This window comes from Hypomesus transpacificus, chromosome 12 (assembly GCF_021917145.1).
Source record: "Hypomesus transpacificus isolate Combined female chromosome 12, fHypTra1, whole genome shotgun sequence".
NCBI lineage: Eukaryota > Metazoa > Chordata > Actinopteri > Osmeriformes > Osmeridae > Hypomesus > Hypomesus transpacificus.
In genome coordinates this window covers 2,077,627-2,099,628 of record NC_061071.1, presented here as the reverse complement: position 1 = coordinate 2,099,628, position 22,002 = coordinate 2,077,627, and the positions used below count along the sequence as shown (strand labels likewise).

General features: G+C 42.8%; 1 protein-coding gene across 5 annotated transcripts in view; it reads right to left on the bottom strand.

Moving 5' to 3' along the window:
• zeb2b (zinc finger E-box binding homeobox 2b) overlaps window positions 1-22,002 on the bottom strand; it is a 65,091-nt gene that overhangs the window by 9,482 nt on the left and 33,607 nt on the right. For 3 of the 5 annotated variants that reach the window (XM_047030770.1, XM_047030773.1, XM_047030771.1), the window contains exons 3-5: window positions 6,446-6,697; window positions 2,786-2,854; window positions 663-851 (exon numbers count right to left, since the gene is read on the bottom strand). In XM_047030770.1, the coding sequence (XP_046886726.1) occupies window positions 663-851; window positions 2,786-2,854; window positions 6,446-6,697 (510 nt within the window). The remainder of the gene's footprint in view (window positions 1-662; window positions 852-2,785; window positions 2,855-6,445; window positions 6,698-22,002) is intronic. The other 2 variants (XM_047030772.1, XM_047030774.1) reach the window with 1 other exon arrangement.

Here is a 22,002-nt window from a genome sequence, read left to right as displayed (position 1 = left end):
TATGGGAGGTATCTCTGCAATCTGCTCTACCGAGTGCCATCGTGTCAGGCTGGCATCCGTGCCCCTCCACAGACACACATGCACACACAAACACACACACACTCACACACACACACACACACACGCACAATGTACATACATTGCCACACACTGACTACATGCCAATTCTTCTCTCCTCTACATCACTCACAAACTCACACACACACACACACACACACACTCACGTGGACTCCCAGTCATAAGCCTTGTTCTCTTTGTCTGCTGTTCATTGGAAGTTTTCAATTGAAGCAATATGACATCCACCTCTATGTCTTATTGTGTAGAGGATGTGCTGCTGGAAAAATGCACCTTGGCCTGGTTTCAACGAACACGCCCAAACCCCCAACCCCCCCTTTCCCTCCAAACCCAAATCCACTCACATTTAGCTATAGATTCCTATTGGTAATTTAAAAAAAGTAATGTATAATTTCTAAAGTATGTATAATATATGCATTCTAATTCAAACCCTGTTCCCCCTCGGGCCTGAGAGGTGAGCTATCTGGTTTCAGACCTCTGGCAGCTGTTGCTTAAGACTGAAGGTAAACACAGAGGCATCCAGCGAATCTGTGAGACCAACAGCTGCCCGTGTCACTGAGGCTGGTCTGCCCTCCCTGGATTCTTACCATTTTCCTCCTGGCCATTGGCTTCAGGCGTGCCGAGGCGTGTCAGCTCCTCGGGTGCTTCTGGGTAAATGATGGCTGTGTCACCTCTCTGCAGGTACTCAGCGATACTGACAACATGGCTCTCGCTCTCATCCAGCTTACGTTTGGCAAAGAACTCCTCGAATTCTGAAGTGCAATCAACATTCTTCACTGAAAAGGCACAGCAGAGAGAGAGAGAGAGAGAGAGAGAGAGAGAGAGAGAGAGAGAGAGAGAGAGAGAGAGAGAGAGAGAGAGAGAGAGAGAGAGAGAGAGAGAGAGAGAAGGGGAGATAAAGGAAAAGAGGGAGGAAGAAGTAAATTTGATTAATTCTTCCCCAAGAGAAATATCTTACAGCACTGCTCTGAGAACATTGTTGGTCCAAATGTGATGAAGAAAACCTCCAAAACATTAAGGTAGTAGTTGTGAAAGAATACATCTAAATTATGGTGTTAACCTGTCACACATTGGCTTCTAAAATAAGAGATATGAGTTAATCTTACAAAACCACCACATTGAGTCATGGGATTTCTTTTTTCAGACAACTAATTTACTAAAACACATGACCAATTATGTTGTAAATATAAACAGATATGTCAGAGACTTGACAAAAAAATGTATCATGTTCTAAATAACTGAGAATTTGGTTAGAGTATTTGATTACAGTAATTAAGCAGCCCCCCAAAAATCTAGTCTCACTATCTAAGCCTTTAAAGCACCAACATTATTTACATATGTTTTATCCACAGTGCAACCCCATTCCCCTTGTATTGACTTCCACATAAGAAGGTCAATAATGGGTCTCTTGCTGGCTAATTTGGTGTGGAACAGATTACTGGGACAAACCACAATACTGCAAAAAAATGCCTGACCAGAGTCAAGACAGGCCTTAAGCTGTAAAAAGTGCTGAAGTCACACATTGTGTTCTTTAATATTTCTCAGTCCCTTCTCTTCAGGGAATCCCTAAGCTGCATTGTAGAGATAGCTGCTTCCAAAAACAAACAAGGCTAATAAAAACAGCAACCTTCATTAGTCAAAAGATGACAGACCTTCAAAAGTCCATTCCATGCAAAACAGCATTACATCAAACTAAGGAATTTCAATGCCTTGTTCAAACAACAATATCACTTCTATGCTACACAAACGATTACCTTATTTTCTTTACCAGAAATTGTATGTATTAATTTAATTAGATTTACCTTTTAATTGGACATTTTATAAGCCTAGGTACATTCTAAAGTGTGATTTGTTGGATATTGATTATTATGTGGTCCAATTTGTAAAAGGTCAAGGTGGTGGATTTGTTTGTCAAAAATGGCATGGAAATGTCATTGGTGTCAATGGATCTTTTTAATCGTATGATATCACAATTTCTTGCATTCTCATTAGAGGTCCTCTGTGTGTTTTTGTTGTGTTCTTGTGAGTTTGAAAGAGTGCTAAGGTAAGAATGGCTCGTAAAGTGTCTGCTGCAGCTTAATAAACATATATTTAGCATATACTGTGCTTCCAGACTAAGAAAGTGAATTCAATATAAACAAAGTGTGCTACGCTACAGCTAACTTAAGACGTTTTTACTGTAACAGAGGAAATCACATAGGTAAAAGCTGCTTACACAGTAATGTGATTGCACTGTTCAGTTCACTTAAACGAATACATATGAAAATAATGGTAGGTTTTCAAAGCAGTGCCACAGCATGCTTTCCACAGCCTTAATGTCTTGAATGGAAACATTTTCCATGTCAACATTTTGAGAACAAAATTCACCAAACACACCCACACAGGCTCTCACTCTTAACACACACTTATACACACACACACAAGAAGAAGTTCTAAGGAAGGATCCCCATTATGAAGGGACTGTTTACTCTGAAGGCGCCGAGGCCAATAGTCAGTGGTCAGGATTACATCATGGAGGGAGAAGTTAATGCCCATGAGGCTTGTGGGTAAAAATCTGCATTTTTTGTCTAATTGAAAATGGCAGGTAGGATTTGGCTCAACAGGGAACAGCACAGGACCACAAATGCTTATAGAGACACACAGCCTCCCACACAAGATTGGCCAAGTGTGGCCTCCAAAGCAACGTCTCCTTCCAGTGGACTAAACTCACCTGTACCGTTTCCAACTGTCTGAAGAGTAGCATCAGGCCCCATAGCGTCAAACTCATCTTTCATTTCATCTGTAGAGAAAAGCAGAGGAAGGTGGGGTTTAGTTCCGGAGAGTACCAAGCAGACCACACTCACACTGAAGCCTTCACAGGAACGTCCTGAGAAAGAAAGGGTTTGTTGTGCTGCAGTGTGCCTAGGCATTGGGTGGTATTCTTAATGAATGCTATCATCTGGACCAGACAGACTTATTTGCCTTAAACATGACAAGAAATTGTGTGAAGCATTCCGCCATTCTGGATGAGCTTTAGTTGCCAAACAGAAAGATTAATTCAAGGAGTCCCATCCACCTGAGCAATCAGAGCAGGAACCTGCACAAAGGCCCCCATTATTATTCCCTAGCTATGACACTGCGACAATCCATGGTTAACCACAGATTTATACAAATAAAAAAACTGTGTGTGTGTGTGTGTGTGAAGGGGGATTGAGGGTTGCGGGGGGCTTTTAGAAACAGTGGACTTAGGTTCTATTATCAATCAATGTAATGCATGCAGTCTTTAGATTGCCAAGGCGACTTGCATTTGGCATCCTGGTGCAGGTAAGATAGTTGTAAATAGCCCGCTGACAGCCAGACCCATAAATAAGGATGAAACATCTTTTGACATTGGGTAAATTCCCTTGGCAAAGCTAACCAGAGGACATTCTGGGCTTAAAGACAATTGACTTAAGGAATCCTCTGTAACTCTCTTGCTATGTCTGTAAAAATAACATTGTACTTCCGAGAAGATAGAGGAAAAACTCTGGTAGCTATTTGAACCTGGGTGAAGCCTAAAATGAAGGGAAACTGATAGAAGTCCTTCCTTTGATTGCCTTAGTTACACAAAGGAAATCACTCAAATGAAAGCATGGAAATAAGTGTTGCTGAAAGTAAAATCACTAGAAGCCCAAATTTATAGGGAAAATATTTTTTGGTAGTGTAGAGGAATGGTTGTTGTTATAATGGTTTCTGTATAAAATTACAATCATCAAGTAAGGGTCCACTGTATCCTTTTCTTAAAGTGAAACACTTTCCTTCTGCACCAAACAGATAAAAAAAAAGCACAGCCAATAGCTTGAGAGAATGAAATGGATTCTTTTGAATGAGAAGTACTAAAACTTTCCCTTGACATGAAGCTTGACTGGGAAGGAACTTGCCAGCCGTTATGCATTTGCATATGAGGGGTTTTAGAGTGCCGTTGTCTCTCAGTAATGACATCAAAACAGACTGCACTCTAAGGAAATGGCCCTTTAGCACCATTGTTGAGGATTCTCTGGTGCATGGTGAGCAACAGGGAAAAATACCCCCTGCTACAGCTACAAAAAGAAATCCATTACATCCCATACTAAAGTTTTGACATTTGTAATTTACTGAATGTTAATAAAGCATTTTTCTCACGTCTTTAGTGATTTGTTTGTATGTACTATTTACTTAGTTAAAAACAATGTCTGTGCACAGTTGACTTGCCACCTTTTTTCTTTACAAGGTAACTTAAAAGTCCTTCTTATCTGTGGTCAGGGGATCTTAGAGTTCTTCCAGCAGGAGGTGGGCTAAGACCACATACACATCACTTCTACTGCATTGCACACACTACATTTTAAACCACTTCTTGTTCTTTGATGAAAACACTTCCTTTGCACAAAAAAAGTTGTTTTACCATTTCATTGAAAGTGAAATGTGAGTTTGTTATCTGCTCTCTCTGTCTGTAGCTGATAAATCCCATGTGCATGTGACGCATGTAAGAGGTGAGGGATTTAGAAGGCATACACATAAACAAAGTTCAGAGTAAAAAATGTCAAAAAAAAAACAGGTATCCAGAATACCTTTCCCCTGCCATAATTCCACCTATTTACTTAACACCATTCATACTGTTTATTTTGAAAACATTCCTACTTTTTATGGCCAGTTACTATTGGAACAGGGAAGAGTAAAAACATGACTCCCCCCTTTTTGTTATTTCTTTGAAAATCCTTGAGCTGTCCAGAAGAGGAGATAGAAAAAATACAAGGGTAGGGGAGAATGCAGGTGATTTATTTAAAGTCTCTGTCAGTGATAATGATGTCATGGTTTCAGCACACTGCGTCCACCCCATTGTGGGATGAAAGAATGTCAAGGACAATTCCAGACACAAAACTCTGATTGTGCTTGAACCGGAAAGGCACAGTAAGAAACCTTTCTGTGGTCTTCAGTTCAAAACCTGTATCCTGCGGACAAAGTACCAAAGCAGTCGAGGAGGCAGGAGAGAAGCATGGCTTATCTCAGGGTAAAGCTATGTGCTGAGGTGTCATTGCAGACAGTGAGGCACCGTGAGAGAAAAAAAGACAGACAAACACTGTGCCCACAAGCTTGGGAAAGTGACTTCTAGCATCTTTCTAATGAACTTCACCCTCCTCAAAAAATATGGCAGATGTTTTATCACATGAGAAGCATATTATCTGGGAATTGCAACATAGTTGAATTACAGACATTAAGGCACCACAGGCTTTATCAAATAAACAATTACAGCATGCATTGGCTGCGTGTTTATCCTCTATCGGAATGTATTTAACTTTTCTTCCGTTTTAGGGAACAGAGCCCAACTGTAAGTTTGGAAAATGAACTGTGAGTAAACACTAAAAACTGAACATTTGAGATTGATTTTCACTTATGTTTTAGCTTTATGTTGACATCCACAAAGTTGTTCAATAATGTGCAATTTTTCGGTAATATGTTTTTTTTGACTCCTGAATATTTCCTCTTTCAGCACTCTGCACAGCTAGTTCATTAACAGAAATGAATAGCTAACACCGGCTCATTTAAATGGGGTGTCTTACATGAGTTCTCGCCACACTCTGTTTCTGTCACACAGCTCTAAGAATCATTGACTCTTATTATACATGTAAATGGCTATCATAAAAATAAAAATTTCATTTAAGATTGTTAATGACTTCTGCAGCAGTCTGGCTTCCTTTAATGATTATCCTCTGCCCCTAATTAAAAGTATTTATCTTTCAAGCATCCATGGCCAGGCCCCTGCTATCAGTGATGCTTGGAAAAAAAATGTGCATCGCAAATGTTGTATGTATCACCTGTCTGAAATTAACTACATTATTGGTAATGATACTGCAGATATCACATTATTTCAGTCACTGAGGCTTGATGTGCTGAGAATGACACTAACATTAATGAAAAGAAATACGTGCTATTTTGGGTCTCACAGCGCATGCTGTCATTGACTAGCTGTGATTCACCGTTTACAGTGTGGCTACAGTAAATACATAAAACTGTGGCTTTACTACCAACTTGTACTTGGTTAATGTTAACTGTGTTGGAGGAGACCCGTATTTGGGACGGCCTTTGAATGTCATTCTCAAGACTATGTTTACCACTGGTCATGAGGTTAACGTCCCCTGACGGTGCTCTGCCATATTACTGTATGTCAAAAGGGGGCCTTCAATCTGTGTGACAGCAATGTTGAATCTAAGTTGTGGGATATGAGTATGTGTGTGTATGTGCGTGAGTGCGTATGTGTGTGTGCCGGAGAGGAGTAATGTTGGCAGAAACCTCTCATCTCATGGAAAGTGAAATAAGCTCGGATATTCTGGCTGCGATCTGAGCGTAGGTGCCCGTTCCAGGCCAAGATACTCACCAGTACCGTCGACTGAGGCGCTCAGCATGTCGTTGTCATGCCAAACATGGTCCACTCCACTGTCCCTCATGTCGTCGTCGTCCTCCTCCTTCGTCAGAAGGGCGTGGCCCACTCTCGGGGAGCCTTCATGGTTGGGCATGCTGGCAGGGCTTCCCGCTCCGTTGAGCAGGCCGTCCTCCTCGGAGACCAGCAGCTTGTCCTCCTCCTCGGTCTCAGACCCCGTCTCCAGCACATTCTCGTAGTTCAACGCTGCAACGAGAAGAACAACAAAAGAGAACATGAGGAATGGAATTATTTTGATTCATGTTCTCAATGTATTCCTGTATTGGAGAGAAGAAGACAAAAAAAAATGATTGAAACTGCTCCCAGGATCAGGTCCTGATTACAGGTCCGTGTTTGGGACAGACATCCTTTTTTGTGGGTTACACCCCAATTACATTAGTGCGATTGGAATGTGCAGCTTAACCATCATGGTGCATAGACAGCTGCTATGTAGACATGCCAAAATAGCCACTATTTTTTGGGTTGCCGTAAACTGCCTGGGATGCCAGCTAGCTGCACCTTGCGGGTGTGTGTGCGTGTGTTGGAGTGGGGGGGCTTAGATCTCAAGCATACCTGCCATGTTTGAGATGGCACGTCTGCCATACCATGGCATACATGAGGCCTAACCCCCAGTAATAAGTTGATATTCATCACACTCCACCTTCGTGCTGTCAGAGAGACTTTTGAAACACGTCCTTCCTTTCCTTTTCTATGTTACATTCAACACAATAAAGGCCAAATCAAGCCATATTCATAAGCACAACTGACAATGGAAAAAAGGGTTTCTGAGATATTTGGATATGGTCAGATATACAGTACATTACACTCCGATTAGCTTTTCCTCGTTACGGAAGAAAAAGAAAATACAGCGCAGTCAAGACCCATAACTCACAAGTAGCAGCCTGCTTGATTCCACAACACTTGGTCCCAGACACATGGCAGCTTTTCCTAAAATAGACAGCCCGTAAATAAGGTCAGTGAACTCAATTGAAGGTGGCTGTTTGTGAATTAGTCAGTCCGCACAACGCTTTCGGGCCTACACACTGGTCCATAAATTGTCCCACGAAGGAAGTCAAAAGACTTATTAGGGAACTAAAGAGTGGGCATGAGCTCAGCTAGAGAAACACAGCATCATACACAAACACACCTCACTGCCAGTTCCTAAAACACTACTCTGGAGAAACACATGCACAGGACCGCAGGAAGAACAGAGGGTATGACATCATGGGAAAGCAATTTAAAAACAACCACTTTGTGAAAAAGCTCAACCATTTTTGCTCAGTTTGATTTCGATGTGAAACAACAATGAAATAACAAGCTAAAGAAGAAAAGCCAAACCTAAAGATTAATCGAGACCATTAATTATGGGTTTATATCAATCTATGGACCCACGTCAACCTTTTTGATAGTCCAGACATTTCGTCATAGATACTCATACACGTCTTCATTTGTCCAAAATGAAAATTAGGTGCCCCATTTTTTTTCTCAAACTTAAGGGGGGAAAACACTGCACATATCTGTTCATAACGTGATCTCTGTATAATCCACGGGTCTGCACTTGCCTTCCGAACAACTGCACAACAGGTGCAAATTAAAATGAAAACGGCTGCGCAGACGAGGCAGGCAGAATCCGCTGACCTGGTTAGAATACCAATTGACGGGAGAAACAAAACCTTTTCAAGAGGTGTGACCACAAGGGTTTAGGCAAGTTCAGGCTGGGTAATGCCCTCAGACTTGAAAAAGAAAAAAGGAAAGCCAAAGAAAGTGAGACATTTCAAACTTGCTGTGTGGTCCAGATATACCTTGGCACAATTGATAATGCGCTTTTATTATATTTCTCCCATTCCTCCAAAACCCACCTCCCACTATCCCAAAGGTTTAACCATTTCTTAGCAACGTGCAGCAACCCCCTTTCTCCCAACTTTCTATGGGTGGCCTCGCAGGCTGCTACAACAAAAGAGCAGGAGGCCTGGGAAGCTATCAACCCACCCCTGAAAACCTGATCTCTGGACGCAGACTGAATGCAAGCAGGGCCAGGAGGAGTGAATGAAATTATCTAAGGCTGGACAGGTTTAAAAAGGCTTTTTCTTTCCAGGAGGGTCTTACGGGGCTTCATTTTGGTGTTCTACGTCGCGTTCCGAATAACACCCGAACAACGGCAAACACACATTGACTTCAATATTTGGACATGGAAATTGAGAGGACAGGCTCTGGGCAAATAGGAGGTTTGAATAGGAGCTAGTATATTAGCCCCAAATATCAGGAGAAGCCCGATTACTAACAAAGTAAAGTGAGTCACTGGTCCAAGGGAAAAGTTCAATTTCACTGTTGTTGGGTGATTAAAACAGTGTGCTGTCTGTTACTCAGAGAAATAACCCCACAAAGGATTTTACTGTCCAAATAATCCCCAACAAGAGATGCCTGTGTATGTACCAAAGGGTAGGCCTCCACAACTCAGCAGACGAGGTTGAAAAGTACAGGGAAGCTCCAGTAAATGTGATCTACTCAAACGTCAGCTGTCAGGACAGTATTTATCAATGCAGAGCTCAAAGAAGGCAGAAATGACAGTGTGGAACTTGTCAAGTCAAACGTGTAGCTAGCATTAACTTTAGAAAGGCAGCATTGTTAAAGTGACGTCCCTGACAGACACCGACTTGATGCACAAGACTGCCTTTGGCATTGTGCGTCGCAACAAAAGTCATTCAAACCTACTAATGTCACACAGGCCATTATTTTGTTCTGTACTTCACTACTAATCAATCTTTTGTGTAACAGAGGAGCGAGACAAAAAAATTATAATGTTTACTCCTTTGCTGTGTTTTCTTCAGATGACACTTTCTATTTTTCCCTTAGTTGAAGTGTCAACTCCAAACAAAAGGCAATTATGGCTGACATTTTGTGACTGGAGCTACCTGTTTGATTAAACGTGCTCTCATTTTTTTTCTCTTGAACTGACGTAGAAAAAGGGAACATCTTGAACTGAAGTTGTTCAGATAATTAAAATGACACTTGTAATTGCTCCAATCTGGCTTAATTTCAGGTTTAGAACTCTCTGACATAACCTTTTCATAGTACTGGTATTAGGCTGTCAGTCTTTTGATACAGAGGGTAACTGCAATTGTTTATTGATAAGGGTGACAGGAACTGCATCTGAAATAAAAGTTACAATTGAGCTCAGAAGGAAAGATGGAGTCATAACAAAGAGACAGAGTCTGATTCAAATATCGTAATCTTCCAGAAAACTTGAAAAAACCTGAATGACCAACACTTCACCTCTGACAGCTTTTTTCAATTAATTTGATGAAAAGTCAATTCAACACGATCTATATGTACAAAAGCTATTCACGCCGACAGACAAAAACACACCACAAGTATCTACAGTATATATACCAAAACTCGGATAGACATAACTTTGATCACTAATAGTTCATCAAACACACAGCCATTAAGACCTACCTTCAATGAGGGAACTGCCATGCTGCTTCTGAGTGTCTACTCTCAACCACATAGCCCTCTGAGTTCCCCAAGCTGGGCTTTGCTGAACCTGCACTCCATCCATAATAAGGCGCAAAATAGAAATACGAAATACAAGAGCTACATGTGCTTAAGGAGCCTTGTTCCTGTGAGCCTTCTGTCCATGCTCTATGTTTAGAGAGGGGCCTGTCCTGTCCACACTGCTCCCGCTGCGGTGTAGAGAGAGGTGACGCACACAAGCTCTGGCTGCCTGGCTAGCGGTTAAGGCTGTGCTCCAGGTGATGTGCTGCTTCCCTCCCTATCCATGTTGGTAATGAGCGGGGACATCTACCCTATTGGAGGATAACCGCTCGCACTCTCTCCTGTCTCATGAATGTGAACCAGGCAGATCACCTGAATGGCTTGAAGGGAGAAGGGAGAAGCTGGCAGGGGGGTTGGGTAGGCAGGGGGAGGTGAAAGAATAGGCATTAAGGTGGAAATGAGGTCATAGCCTTGTGGGCTACCCACTGGAACGGGTCTAACAATGACCTTTTAATAGTCATAATTTCTTTTAACAACAGTTTAGGGCTTTGAGTGGGCAGCACCCTAGATAATCGGTCTTTTAGGGCAGGAACTGAGGTATGTGGGAGGAAGGTTGTTGATATATCTTACCTTTCTGTTTTCCCACCCATTAGTAATGTGCTGTATTTCACAATTTCTGCACTCAATAATGCAAGTCAATGGGAATGGTAGTATGGTAAACGGACTTACAGTTATCTTATGTTACTGTACATGGCAGATTGAAGGGGGAGCAGAATGAGCTATAACCAGTAAAAGGGCAGTAGCATGGGGGGAACAAAGGCCTGAAAAGAGAGGGGCAGCTATGTAGAGGCGATGAATGATGAAAACTCAGCGATGTGTAAACCTGGGAGTGTGTGTCTGGAGGAGTATGTGTCTGGGGGAGGGTTCGATGTGTGTGTGTCTTTCATTGGAAGGTGGGGGGGTGGGGGGGATTCTGAGTGTGTCAGGAAGGGGGAGGTAATTTTCAATAATTTCTGTACCCACGGTAGCATTACTGTAATTGAATTAAACTCCCATTTGTTTGCAAGAGTCCTGAGCAACAGGCTGGGAGCAGAGAAAGCTTTAAGGTTTGCTTAACTGCTGTGAGGGTCCACCTTCGCTCAGCCTGTGTGGATCCACCATCTGTGCCTCCATGCGCACACGCTCCTGCTCTCGACAAATATGCTGGGCCGCTGCCTCCCCAACGAACAAGCCCAAAAAAAGGAAGGCACACAAAAGATCCCTAGGCTGCCCTCAGGACTCAGGACAAGAGGGAGGGGAAATTTAGAGTAGGAAAACACAAAAAAACACAAAAAAAACAACAACAAAAATAACATACTCCTTAAGATCACACCTCAGGTGAGAGTGAGCGCAAGGTTTCGTCTAGCACTGACATACGTCAAGCAAAGGAAAGGTTAAAATTAGAAAATTTAATTTATTTGATAATTTCCCAGAATAATTAGAGTTAATATGGGTTAATTAATATGCAAATCTCTCAGCAGATGTTCTGCAGCGGGGCTTTGCGCGAGAAAACAGCCTTTACTTTCTCCTGCATGATTTTGGCTGTCAGTTATTGGCTATAATTACTGTAACTAACCAAATACACACAAAACCTTTCGCAGGATGAAACGACTTCAGTTTGAGTCGTGGGCAAACTGGTACTTTTCTCGGATAAAGGGAGACAATTTCTCATTTTCTTTGACTAGAAAAGGCCTTTAAATGCTTCTTACCCTCTCGTCCGTAAATGCAGCAAGTGCTTAAACTATTTAAAATGTGTGCTCTTTGTGTATGAATGTATGCATATGTAAATTGTAAAGCAATTACTATGGTGACTGCTAAAAGAGCACCTGCGCATCAATGCCATCCCTGTTAGGACGAAGGAAAGCTCACCTATCTCTCTTCTGCCTACCATAAGCAGATGGATTATCTGCAGTCCTGATATAGCAGATCAAAGCCATATTTAAATGTTGTTTTGTATTGACGAGTCAAGTTTCTAATGAAATATTAATGTCCCTCTAAAAATAAAAATAAATGCTGAGCCCCAGACACCAAGTAAATAAGGGGTATACTGAACTTCAAATCCAAACTAGTACTAAGTAAATGATATGGTAGTTCTAGAAAGCTCTGGCTCTTCAGGATTCTTTTATTATTATACTTAGGTGTTTACTAAAGTGCTCCTGTGATTTGCCCATTCAAACAGAGAGATCAGTCCTTTTTATAGGAGTGTTTAGTGAGGGTGTGTGCATGAGCATATTCCTGCCTGTGTGTGTATGCTTGCATGTACTGTAAGCTGATACTCTTATCTGGGCCTGTCTTCTCTCTGTGGCCATGACTCTGTTTGAGCCTCTTCATCTCTCTCTGTCCCTTCCCCTGCCCCCCGCCCCCTTCTCTCTCTCTTTCTCTCTCTCTCTATGGGCCCCTCCCCAATTGCAAAGGGACACCATGGCTCACTGCCACAGGTCCACGCCTCACCCTCTTGCTTTCCCGCCCCCGCCAGCCCTCTCCACAGACTGCTCTTTTACACACAAGCTCACGCACACACGAGGCAAACGCACACACACAGTAAGTTTCAGGTAAAGGAATCTGCTGACGGAGGGAAGTACAGAGCCTGTTGTTGGTCTGATGTGGGGTGTGGCAGACACCAAATTGATAGTCACAGCAGAGTGTTATCAGCTAGCTGTTTAATATGACCTGACTCTGGAGCTCTGTTGTACTGTGAGTTAGCTCAAGCCCTCAGAGAGGTAGTGGGCCTTGCTCTTGTATACAGCCACCACTATAACACCAGTGCTTTCTCTTTATTTATTCATGCATCACTGTCATCAATTACAGCCTTCTGCAAGTGCTGCAGAGCTCTCATGCGTGTGTGTGTGTGTATGTAGAGATAGAGAGAGAGAGAGAGAGAGAGAGAGAGAGAGAGAGAGAGAGAGGGGGGGGGGGGGGCAGACAAAGCAGAGAGCAAATGAGAGGGGGAGGATAGAAGGATTGTGTTTTCTCTTGTAGCATGACTTCTATCATGTTTCTATTTATCAGGGACAAAGTAAGTTGCGTCACTGGGAGTATGATCTACACTTACCAAGGCCAGGGAGGACGACTATATCAAAAACACAACCTGTTTACGCTGAATGTCAAGTTAGTTCTACAGGTCAAAGGACAATTTAAAGTTGAGTTGTCCCTTCAACAACAAGATATGTTTTGTTTTCATACATAATGGCACTCAGCAGAAAAATCTGCTATGTTGTTATGCTAAAGAGCCATATGCCCCATTTTAATAAAAAGGAATCCATAAAAATAAATTACTGACACTAACTATATGCTAATTCAAATGTAAGCAATCATTGCAAAATTAATTTTGCCAGAACTGATTAAAAGCTTTAATAAATCTATATACAGCATTGCTTCAATCTGATATAGTAAATTTATTACACTTCCTGTAAGATTAATTAGAGTGCTCAGTAACATATTGCACTGCCAGAACAGATTACTGTACATTTTTGTTAATAGCGGTTAAGCAGAACCTGAGTTGTAATTATGCACTTTAACAAAGGCCATTTGATGGTGATTTGCTTTACTTTAAGGAGAAAATGGGATTAGCAGAAGAAGGACAAACAATAACTATAGGCCAGAACATGTTTTGTCCATTCATACTATGTGAGTGATTGTTTTCTGTTCTCACAAATACCTCTCACCTTTGTGAGGTTGTCAAGCAGACCATGAGATAAGAAAGTAAAAAACGGTTTCATCCGGTCAAGGTTGTTCTCGTCCAAACTGCTGTAGCCAGGAGGAAGATTATCTCAGGCACACGAATACACATTGAGGCTTTGCACCTGAAGCATAGCACCGTTGCAGCTGTCAGTATAACATCTCTCTTTGTTATATTAGTCTCCTGGTCTTCAAATCTTTCCCCCCCAAAAATACTGTTAACATTTCATTGTGGAATAATCTACATCCATAGATATTAATTAACACTGACATTTCATAAATTGTCTTTTCCATCAAACTCATATTCTGATTCTTGCACCAGCAGCCCCATGTAAAGAACATTATTAATGTATTTGTATCGGAAATATGAAATAAGGTCTCACTGTCAAATATAGTAGTTGGCAGACATCCAAATGAATAACAGTAGTTTGGATTCATTGTTAAGGACAAATTTCCCTGATTTTTATCATACACGAGGACAAAAATTGGTGTGAAGGCACATTTTCTGAATAGCATCTGTGCTCCGAGCTGTCGAAGAGACCGCTTACTGTCATAAAACTCTGCCAGTCACCAGCTGGGGGTCAGAGGGGGGGCTTTAAAAGGGTCAGGGGGGGTGGGGGTTGGGATCAGGGCCCTCAGATGGGATAAAGATCAGAGGGGGAACTATCCAGGTGAAGACCAGGGCCCCTGGTCTGGCCAATCTGAGCACCTCATTCAGATGGTAATGAGTGTGTAAATCACATCTGTTCCCCCCTCTGTGCCTGGATCTTTGTCACCTGAATAGCATCCCCACCAGGTATCAAACGGGCTGCAGGAAATGGGCTCTTTTCATCCCGCAACCTCGGCTCTCCAATCAGCAAATGAGCGCCCCCTGACAACGGGGCCCAGCGCCCTACAGGGATACAGCCTCCAGAGGCTGCCTAGCCTGACACTGTTACCACTTCCCAATTAGTCACCGCCAGCACAGACAGACAGAAAAGAGAAGCCTCATCACCGCTGTACACTTGGCCAATCTTAAGATGCAAAAAAAAAAAAAAGGGAAAACTGCTAATTCTTACACCGCTGAAAACTCATGTGGTCCATGTGTGAATCTGATAAAGATAGGTATCATCTCCCAGACATGTGTTTGTGTAGTGAATAGGTGTTGCAAGAGGCAGAAGACAGATTTAACCTCTGTACCATTCACTCAGTCGGCAAAGCGAGCGCAGAAACACTCATCAGGTCCCAGTCCATAAGTTATGGATGATGAGTAAACAGGATCAGTATTTTTTTCCTTGAGTTCGGCTTTCTAACAATTTTCTTGTCTCACCTGCCTTTTCTACGCCTAGAGGAAATAGAAACGACATGCTTAATTATATCACAAGGGGCATCCCCACAGTGAGAATGTAGGGGGCCTCCAAGTCAATTCTAATTATGATTTCTGACTGGTCCACAGGACACATGGGGACCTCCTAAGGGCCTTTCACATGCTAAATGCACCTTTATAAGGCCCAATCTTTACCCTGGACAGTTAAACAAAACACCCCCTTTTAGAAGGTTATTGCATGACAGAGGGATTTTACATTACAAAGAGCCTATATCCTTTTCTTTCCAGACCATCTTTTAAGTTGTTGTTGAAGTTTGTTTTGTGAGGTTGGGTGCTGTACTCATTTTGCCAGTGCTAACCATCACATCCTAACATCTTAGCCAATGTGTGAACAGACTATTCTTGAAAATTCAGTCAAGACAAAACATCATTAAATTTGACAAAAAATATGACCTCTTGCTTGCCCGTGTGTAAAATTACAAAGAAAAAATGGTTGCTACCCGGTTTAACCATATCAACACATTTTCTTGTCAATGATATGCATGGATGGGCATGAACTATATAATATATAAGTATGTACCTTACATAATTGAGTGGTTTCTTTGGCGTGATGTCAAGGGGGACCAGAGAGTAGGGCACACAGGAGTTTCGTGAGTAAAAAGGAAATTTTGATCTAAGGCTTTTTTCTCTCCACCCTTGGGTTCAGCCTCCCTGTGTTTCCGTCAATCCACCCTTTTTTGATCAGGAGCATGAAAGACTGAGCATGTGTGAATGCTTAGGTACCTGGGGTAAGGAAAGGTGCTAATTAGCACAGCGGGATAATTGATGTGTAGATTACACCAGGAACAAATGCCTCGACTTGTTTGTTCTTCTCACTTTTTACCCCGCTTGCCCTCCCACACCCCCCCCCCCACCCCCATCCCCTTACCTCGGTCTTAATGAACAATTTACCTACCTTGTTAAGACCGAGCTGAAGCCTGCCAATGAGGAGGCACAAAGGGGGGGTGTTGGGGAGTTCAGTTCCCACAGGTGGAAACACCTTCTTTGTGTGTCAATCCCCCCATCTCAATCCCGCTCCCTTCTCTATATCCAGGGTAAATTCCCTGGTAGGGGAAAACGCAGGTCCTCACAGAGGAGAAGCCCAAAGAGAAGCAGGCCAAGCATCCAGAATGCTAAAAAGGAAACCATTTCTAAATGAAAAGCATGCCATTAGAGCTCCAATGGGCTCCTATTGTTATGCCCCTATAATGCTATTTCCTTAATCTTTTGTCTTTGGGAAACTATTATTAGCTAAGCACTCACAGCTGCAAACGCGTTCAATAGGGTTTGAATTTGTTCATTAACAACGGAATATCCGCAAACACATTTTCCAAAGCTCGCTATTGCTAATAAACTAATAATGAGTAGTTCTCTAATTGGAAAAAGGGAATGGAGGAAGAAATAGAAATGGCGCCTGAGGTTTGGACTGGCTTCCCTAGCTCTGGGAAGGGAAGGGACCATTAGCAGGACAGATGTGGAGGCAAAAGGTGAACAGTTGAAACGTTGCCTCCACGCTGCACTGCCTACCCTGGTAATCCGTCTCCTACTAGTTTACAAGTTAAACACATTATTGTGCTTATGGAGTCTCATTTAGAGACTGCGGTGCAGGATTTTCTCACAGCAGACTCACACACGCGGGGCACTGTCACTGCCTGCGAGCTATCGCCATTTCTCTAAGACAGACGATTAGGAGGCCGGGGGAGAGCTAAGCCAGACAAAGTCGTAAGCTCATTGTTTCTTGATACTTCCTCAAAGTTCCTTGAAAACCTCTTTCCTCTAACTCAAGGAACCCCTAGTGACTTGGCAGGTCTCAAATTTTCATCTTGACCGGAAGTCATATTAATTCTACTTTCCCTGTTAGAGCACTCCCAGGCAAAATGATTTGCACAATGTAAACCAGAGGAAATGTACCCTGTGAGAAGACTTCAAGTGCTCCTATTAACCCTATGTCCACCAGGAGGCTTGCTTACAAATCCATGCAATTTGGTAACAAAATGCAATGGTTCAGTTAGTGTAAAGACGCAAAATTTAAACTGAAGTCCCGTTGCCATGGTTGCATTTTATGCCGGTGGTGTTTTTGCGGCTCCTGCTGTTCAGCTGCCTAACTTGTTTTGAGCAGGTGATAGGGGTAACAGGATGAGAGCTCTTTTTTTATCAACCCCGAACCGATGTTACCCCGACAGATTACCATGTCATCGAAAAGCCAGAGTAGCATGTTTGGACTCTGCAACATCAGACTAACTGGCAGTTTCCGTCGACAAACTTGTTAATTCTCACAACATCCCTCACCCACCCTGCCTTTTGTTTTTCTTCCCTGCCTTTTTCCTGTCGCCATCTCGGTATTTAATCTTAAACCGGCAGGCAGCAAGAAGGGTTTACTTTTCCCCTCAAAGACAACGTGCATGAGGAGGCAAAAGGAAGAGTGGAGCGCTTGCGAGGGACAGGGGAGTTAGCTAGCACAGGAAACCTGGACCGAGCGTAACTTTTAACAAAAGCCTTTCATCTTCCCTGTTTTTCTCAAGACAGTGCACTTCCAACAGTGGCTTCCTTTTAAGTGCATACCTGATAAGGAATTTATTTTTCGAGCATAGAAAAGAAAAGTATCCCCCCTTGTATGTCAACCCTCTCATGGCTTTGAACACGAGATACAGTCCTTTTATCCCCGCAAAACGGGTTTCCTACGGCTATTAACTTGTTCAAAACAGGTAATTACAGCAGGCAAACACAGCCATGGCAGATCAGTGTGCTGCCAGGGCCCACTCCACCTTGGCAATAATACGTTGCCTTAGTGCGTGAGTTAACAGGACAGAGGAAATTCAAGCCCAGGATCCATTTGCGGATAACTAAGTCTAATCCATTTCAGTCAGTTAGTCTTTGTGTAAGGCCCTGGGTGGAGGGGTGGGGTGGGCACCCGTGGGTATATCTGATGGTAAGAGTCATAAATCACACCAATACTTTTTTTTCTTCCAAGTAGAGCTCCCACGGTGTATGGGGAATGGAGGGGTGAGGTGGAGGGGTGAGGTGGAGGGGTGAGGTGGAGGGGTAAGATGGAGGGGTGAGGTGAGGTGAAGGGGTGGGGGGTGGAGCCAGTTCCCCTACGAGCCCAGCAATAGGCACATCATCACCAGGTTAAAGGACTACTCACAGACGCCACCCTGCCTTCCCCACCTCCTCCCTGGGTAGCTCCCCTTGCCCACCCCTCCTCTCCTTCAGGACACAGAGCAGATCTGAAGCTCGAATAACAGAGGTGAAGCATTAGCTCCTCACCTATCTCCTGATCTAGACAGGAAGTCCAAAAGGCACTTTCGGCAGCGCCTGCGGAGACAACTCCGTTTTTCCCCTTCTCTGTTGTTTGTTGTTTCAGTTAATGAAAACAAAGGGCTGACAGAGAGATTTTATGTTGTTCCTGTGACACACACGACATGCCAGAGACTCCCACGTGGGTGCTTAAACAGGAAGTATGGACTGACAAGGCCCTAAATGTTCTTTACTTTCCGTCTTTGTGTTTGTGTATATAATGTGTGTTCTCAGACCTCCAACACACATATAAACTACACCTATGCTTTTTAACATACAAAGTTTGAGTTAACAGCAGTTATGGACATTCGTTATTAATTCCTTGGGCTTACAAAGACACAAGCTCTGTTAACTATTGTGATAAAAAGACATTTGACACAGCCCATTTATGTGGCTGTTCCAGAGCTTTCACTACCACTGTGTGTGTGTGTGTGTGTGTGTGTGTCTTTCCTTGTTAACCTATTATCTGTTTTGGTCAGTGTAAGGTGTGATAGAGGGAATGGCTACCAGTTTGCCTTTTAAGTGTGTTCACAGGGTGACAACTACCCAGCCGATATACTGCCGAGAGGAACTAATCAAGCTTTAACACCTTGAGCTTTTTCATGTGGCTCTTGGAGTGTGTGGAGCACATCTCCTGCCCTGGTCGCTCACTGTCTGAGCTACAAATTGGCTCCAAAACGAAATCCAAGGTGCCACAGAACCATTAGACAGTCAAAGGCCTGAATTCCAACAACGTTGTTATGTGTCAAAATCCTTACCCCACCCTTTGGAGGAATACAATTTGTCATTATTGCTTGTTAGCGGCCGCATTGTAAATTTGCATTGCTTATACATGCCTAGGAGAATCAGCAGAGCATCATTCATCCTTGTGGCACCACATTTCTATGGATCTTTGACATACATGTATAAATCAAATACACAATTAGCAGGGCAAGAAGAGCCCTCCTTAACCCCTTTCCAAAATGTTATATGATAAAGAACAGTAAAGTCCGGTGAAAAAAGAGACTTATATAAGTCACTGCCACGGATCTCAAACAAACAAGGACAAACAGACACCTGCACTGTTGGGTAAATAGGCTAGCTGAAGGAAAGCTGTCTCCAATTAGACAAAGTAGTAATCTTGTTCTGACAGAGAGGATTATATTTTGTCCTGGTGTGGCTGGGGAGCCGATTTCATTTCCTGTAAAAAGCCCTCAGATCCTCCCAGAGTTACCTGACTCAGCTGCTTGTGGGAATCAAATTCAGTCAGAGATAACAGCTAATCATTTGTCACCCTGAGAAGCAATTCCCTGCAATCGTGGAGGAGAGTGCGCCACTTTATTCTGCCGCTCTGTCAGATGGCAAGAAATTGCATTCCGCCGTGCCTAACCTCTGCTCTCCAGAGCACCGGTAACAACAGTTGACTTCATCAGAAAGCCGCCACGGACGACCCCGCTATCGATTTGGACCGGCCCACCCCAGTACCCCTTGTCCTCCCTGCCCAGCCCTCAACCCCCATCCAAACTGAGCAGCCCCTTGGAAACAAGTTCAACTGCCCCCCCCCCCCCCCAACACACACACAGAATTCCACAAGACGTACTGCTGCTTCCCTCAGCCTACCATCTTAATCGACAGCTTGGCGTTGTCATGGCAAGGTAATCCTGAACATAAATGATATACTGCTTTTCTTCAGGAGACGTGATGATGATTGCTAGCATGGGTCACTTTGTGTGGAACATTTCATAGACAAGCCTTTCATTCACACCCAATTTTTCTCAAAAAAATATATTAAAAAGATTTCAGGTTTGAAAGACAGAAAAAAATCCATTCTCAGTTCATAAGGTTTATAATTTGTGTTACTGAACTGACTCTGGGAATGTAGCCACACTGCATTAGCCATACTTAATTGCATTATTCATGGCATAGAGATGTTCATAGCAGACAGGAGGGGAAAAACACAATATTGCCAGTGTGCAAAAGTACCTCTAACAACTAGCAAATCTAGTGATTTATTTGAAAGAGACTATTCTATTAGATTAGCAATGCTAAATTAAAGACAATTTTTTGGGGGTGGGGGAGTCTAACCTCACAAAAGATCATTGAAATGGCAGCTGTCTTTGAGACAGTGCCTTGTTGATTGCGTAAATGCTAAGTCTGTGTTTTGCAGATAAGGCTCTGGACTAGATACAGTGTTGGCCTGGTGTGCACATGTGTTAGTGAGTACAGGAGACAGGGGGAAGGTCAGAGGTGTGAAATCCCTTATCTTTTCCCTTTTTCTCCTGAAAAAGAGAATGAGTCAGCCGTTCAGTTGTTTAAAGAGACAAACATGTGTAGAAGTGCAACCAGGACCTGTAAACCTGACAAGTAAACCTGCCAAGTCCAAGAGCAAATATATGGTGAGAATGTTCAGTATTGTGTGCGTGTGTGTGTCTGTGTGCATGTGTGTCTGTGTGTGTGTGTGTGTCTGTGTGAATGAGAAAAAGGAAGGGGGAGGCGGTAAAGTAAGTGCAGGCTTTAAAATATTTGAAGAAATCTATTGAGCAACTGAAAAGTGGGTTCCTTCCCTGAAAACACTTAAATGATTAGTAAACCTCTTTCTCATTCCAAAAAATATGAATAGGTAACATTTTGTGAAGGTTTTAAGAAAAGCTGAGTATTAGTATTCCAAAATATTTCTATCAATTAATGTATGTCGTTATTGTGCAGGCAGGAAGGAAAATGTCTACCTCTCTGAAATTTAAGTAGACTGCACAGACACAAATACCTAGGGAGAAGTCTGATTTTCTCAGGTTTAACTAAATAATGTATGCACACTTTCTCTTTGGCATGATGAAGCAATTTTAGCCTTTACAACCCACCACTACTCAGTGGGGAGAAAGGCCTGCTTCCTGCATGGCTGAATTATTCAAATATCCAGGTGGAGAAGCTCAGAATACCGCTCAGAATACCTCTGTTCTCAAAGAAGAAGGAAAGGAGAGAGGGGAAAACATTGAAGAGGTTTCAATTGGCTAATACCTCAGAGACTAACAGAATGGCACACTGGTAGCGTCCTCTCACTCATATTATATGTGCTGGAGCATTGTAGCTGTGGGCGTGTGTGTGTTTACCCACACGTTTAAATAGTTACAAACATACAAATTGTAGGCAATTACAAGAAAGAAAGGAAAGAAAACAACAAAGTTTTGTAGCCTGAAATGTAGGCTGTCGAGGTGGAAAAAGGGCCAGAAAAAGTCGCAAATAGGCGAAAGAAAAACAAATTGTAGGTGTTGTAATGAGAGAAGGTCACATTTGGTTACCTCCCCTGGTCGGCGAGCGTCAGAACCTAGTCAGTTCAGACGAGGGGTAAAAATGGCATTCTGAGTCAACACTGCTGGCTTCATGTCAGGTTTCAATATATGCCACAGGGGACTTCGCCTTCCCTCTCACAAATCTGTGATGACACGCTCACAGAATAGCTCACTGCTTATTTTTTTGAGTTGAGGTTGCCCTTGAAAAAAGAGAAATATTTAAATACCTATTTATCATAAAGAAGAAAACAACTGTATTTAAGGTATACAATAATGTGTTTGGCAGTTTAAAGAGATAAATGATCTTGGAATGGACACCTAGTTAGTTTTAGCTATGTACAGAAGTAGCCCCCAGGACTGGACTGCAGGGGCTTGTGACACATAGTGACATCAGT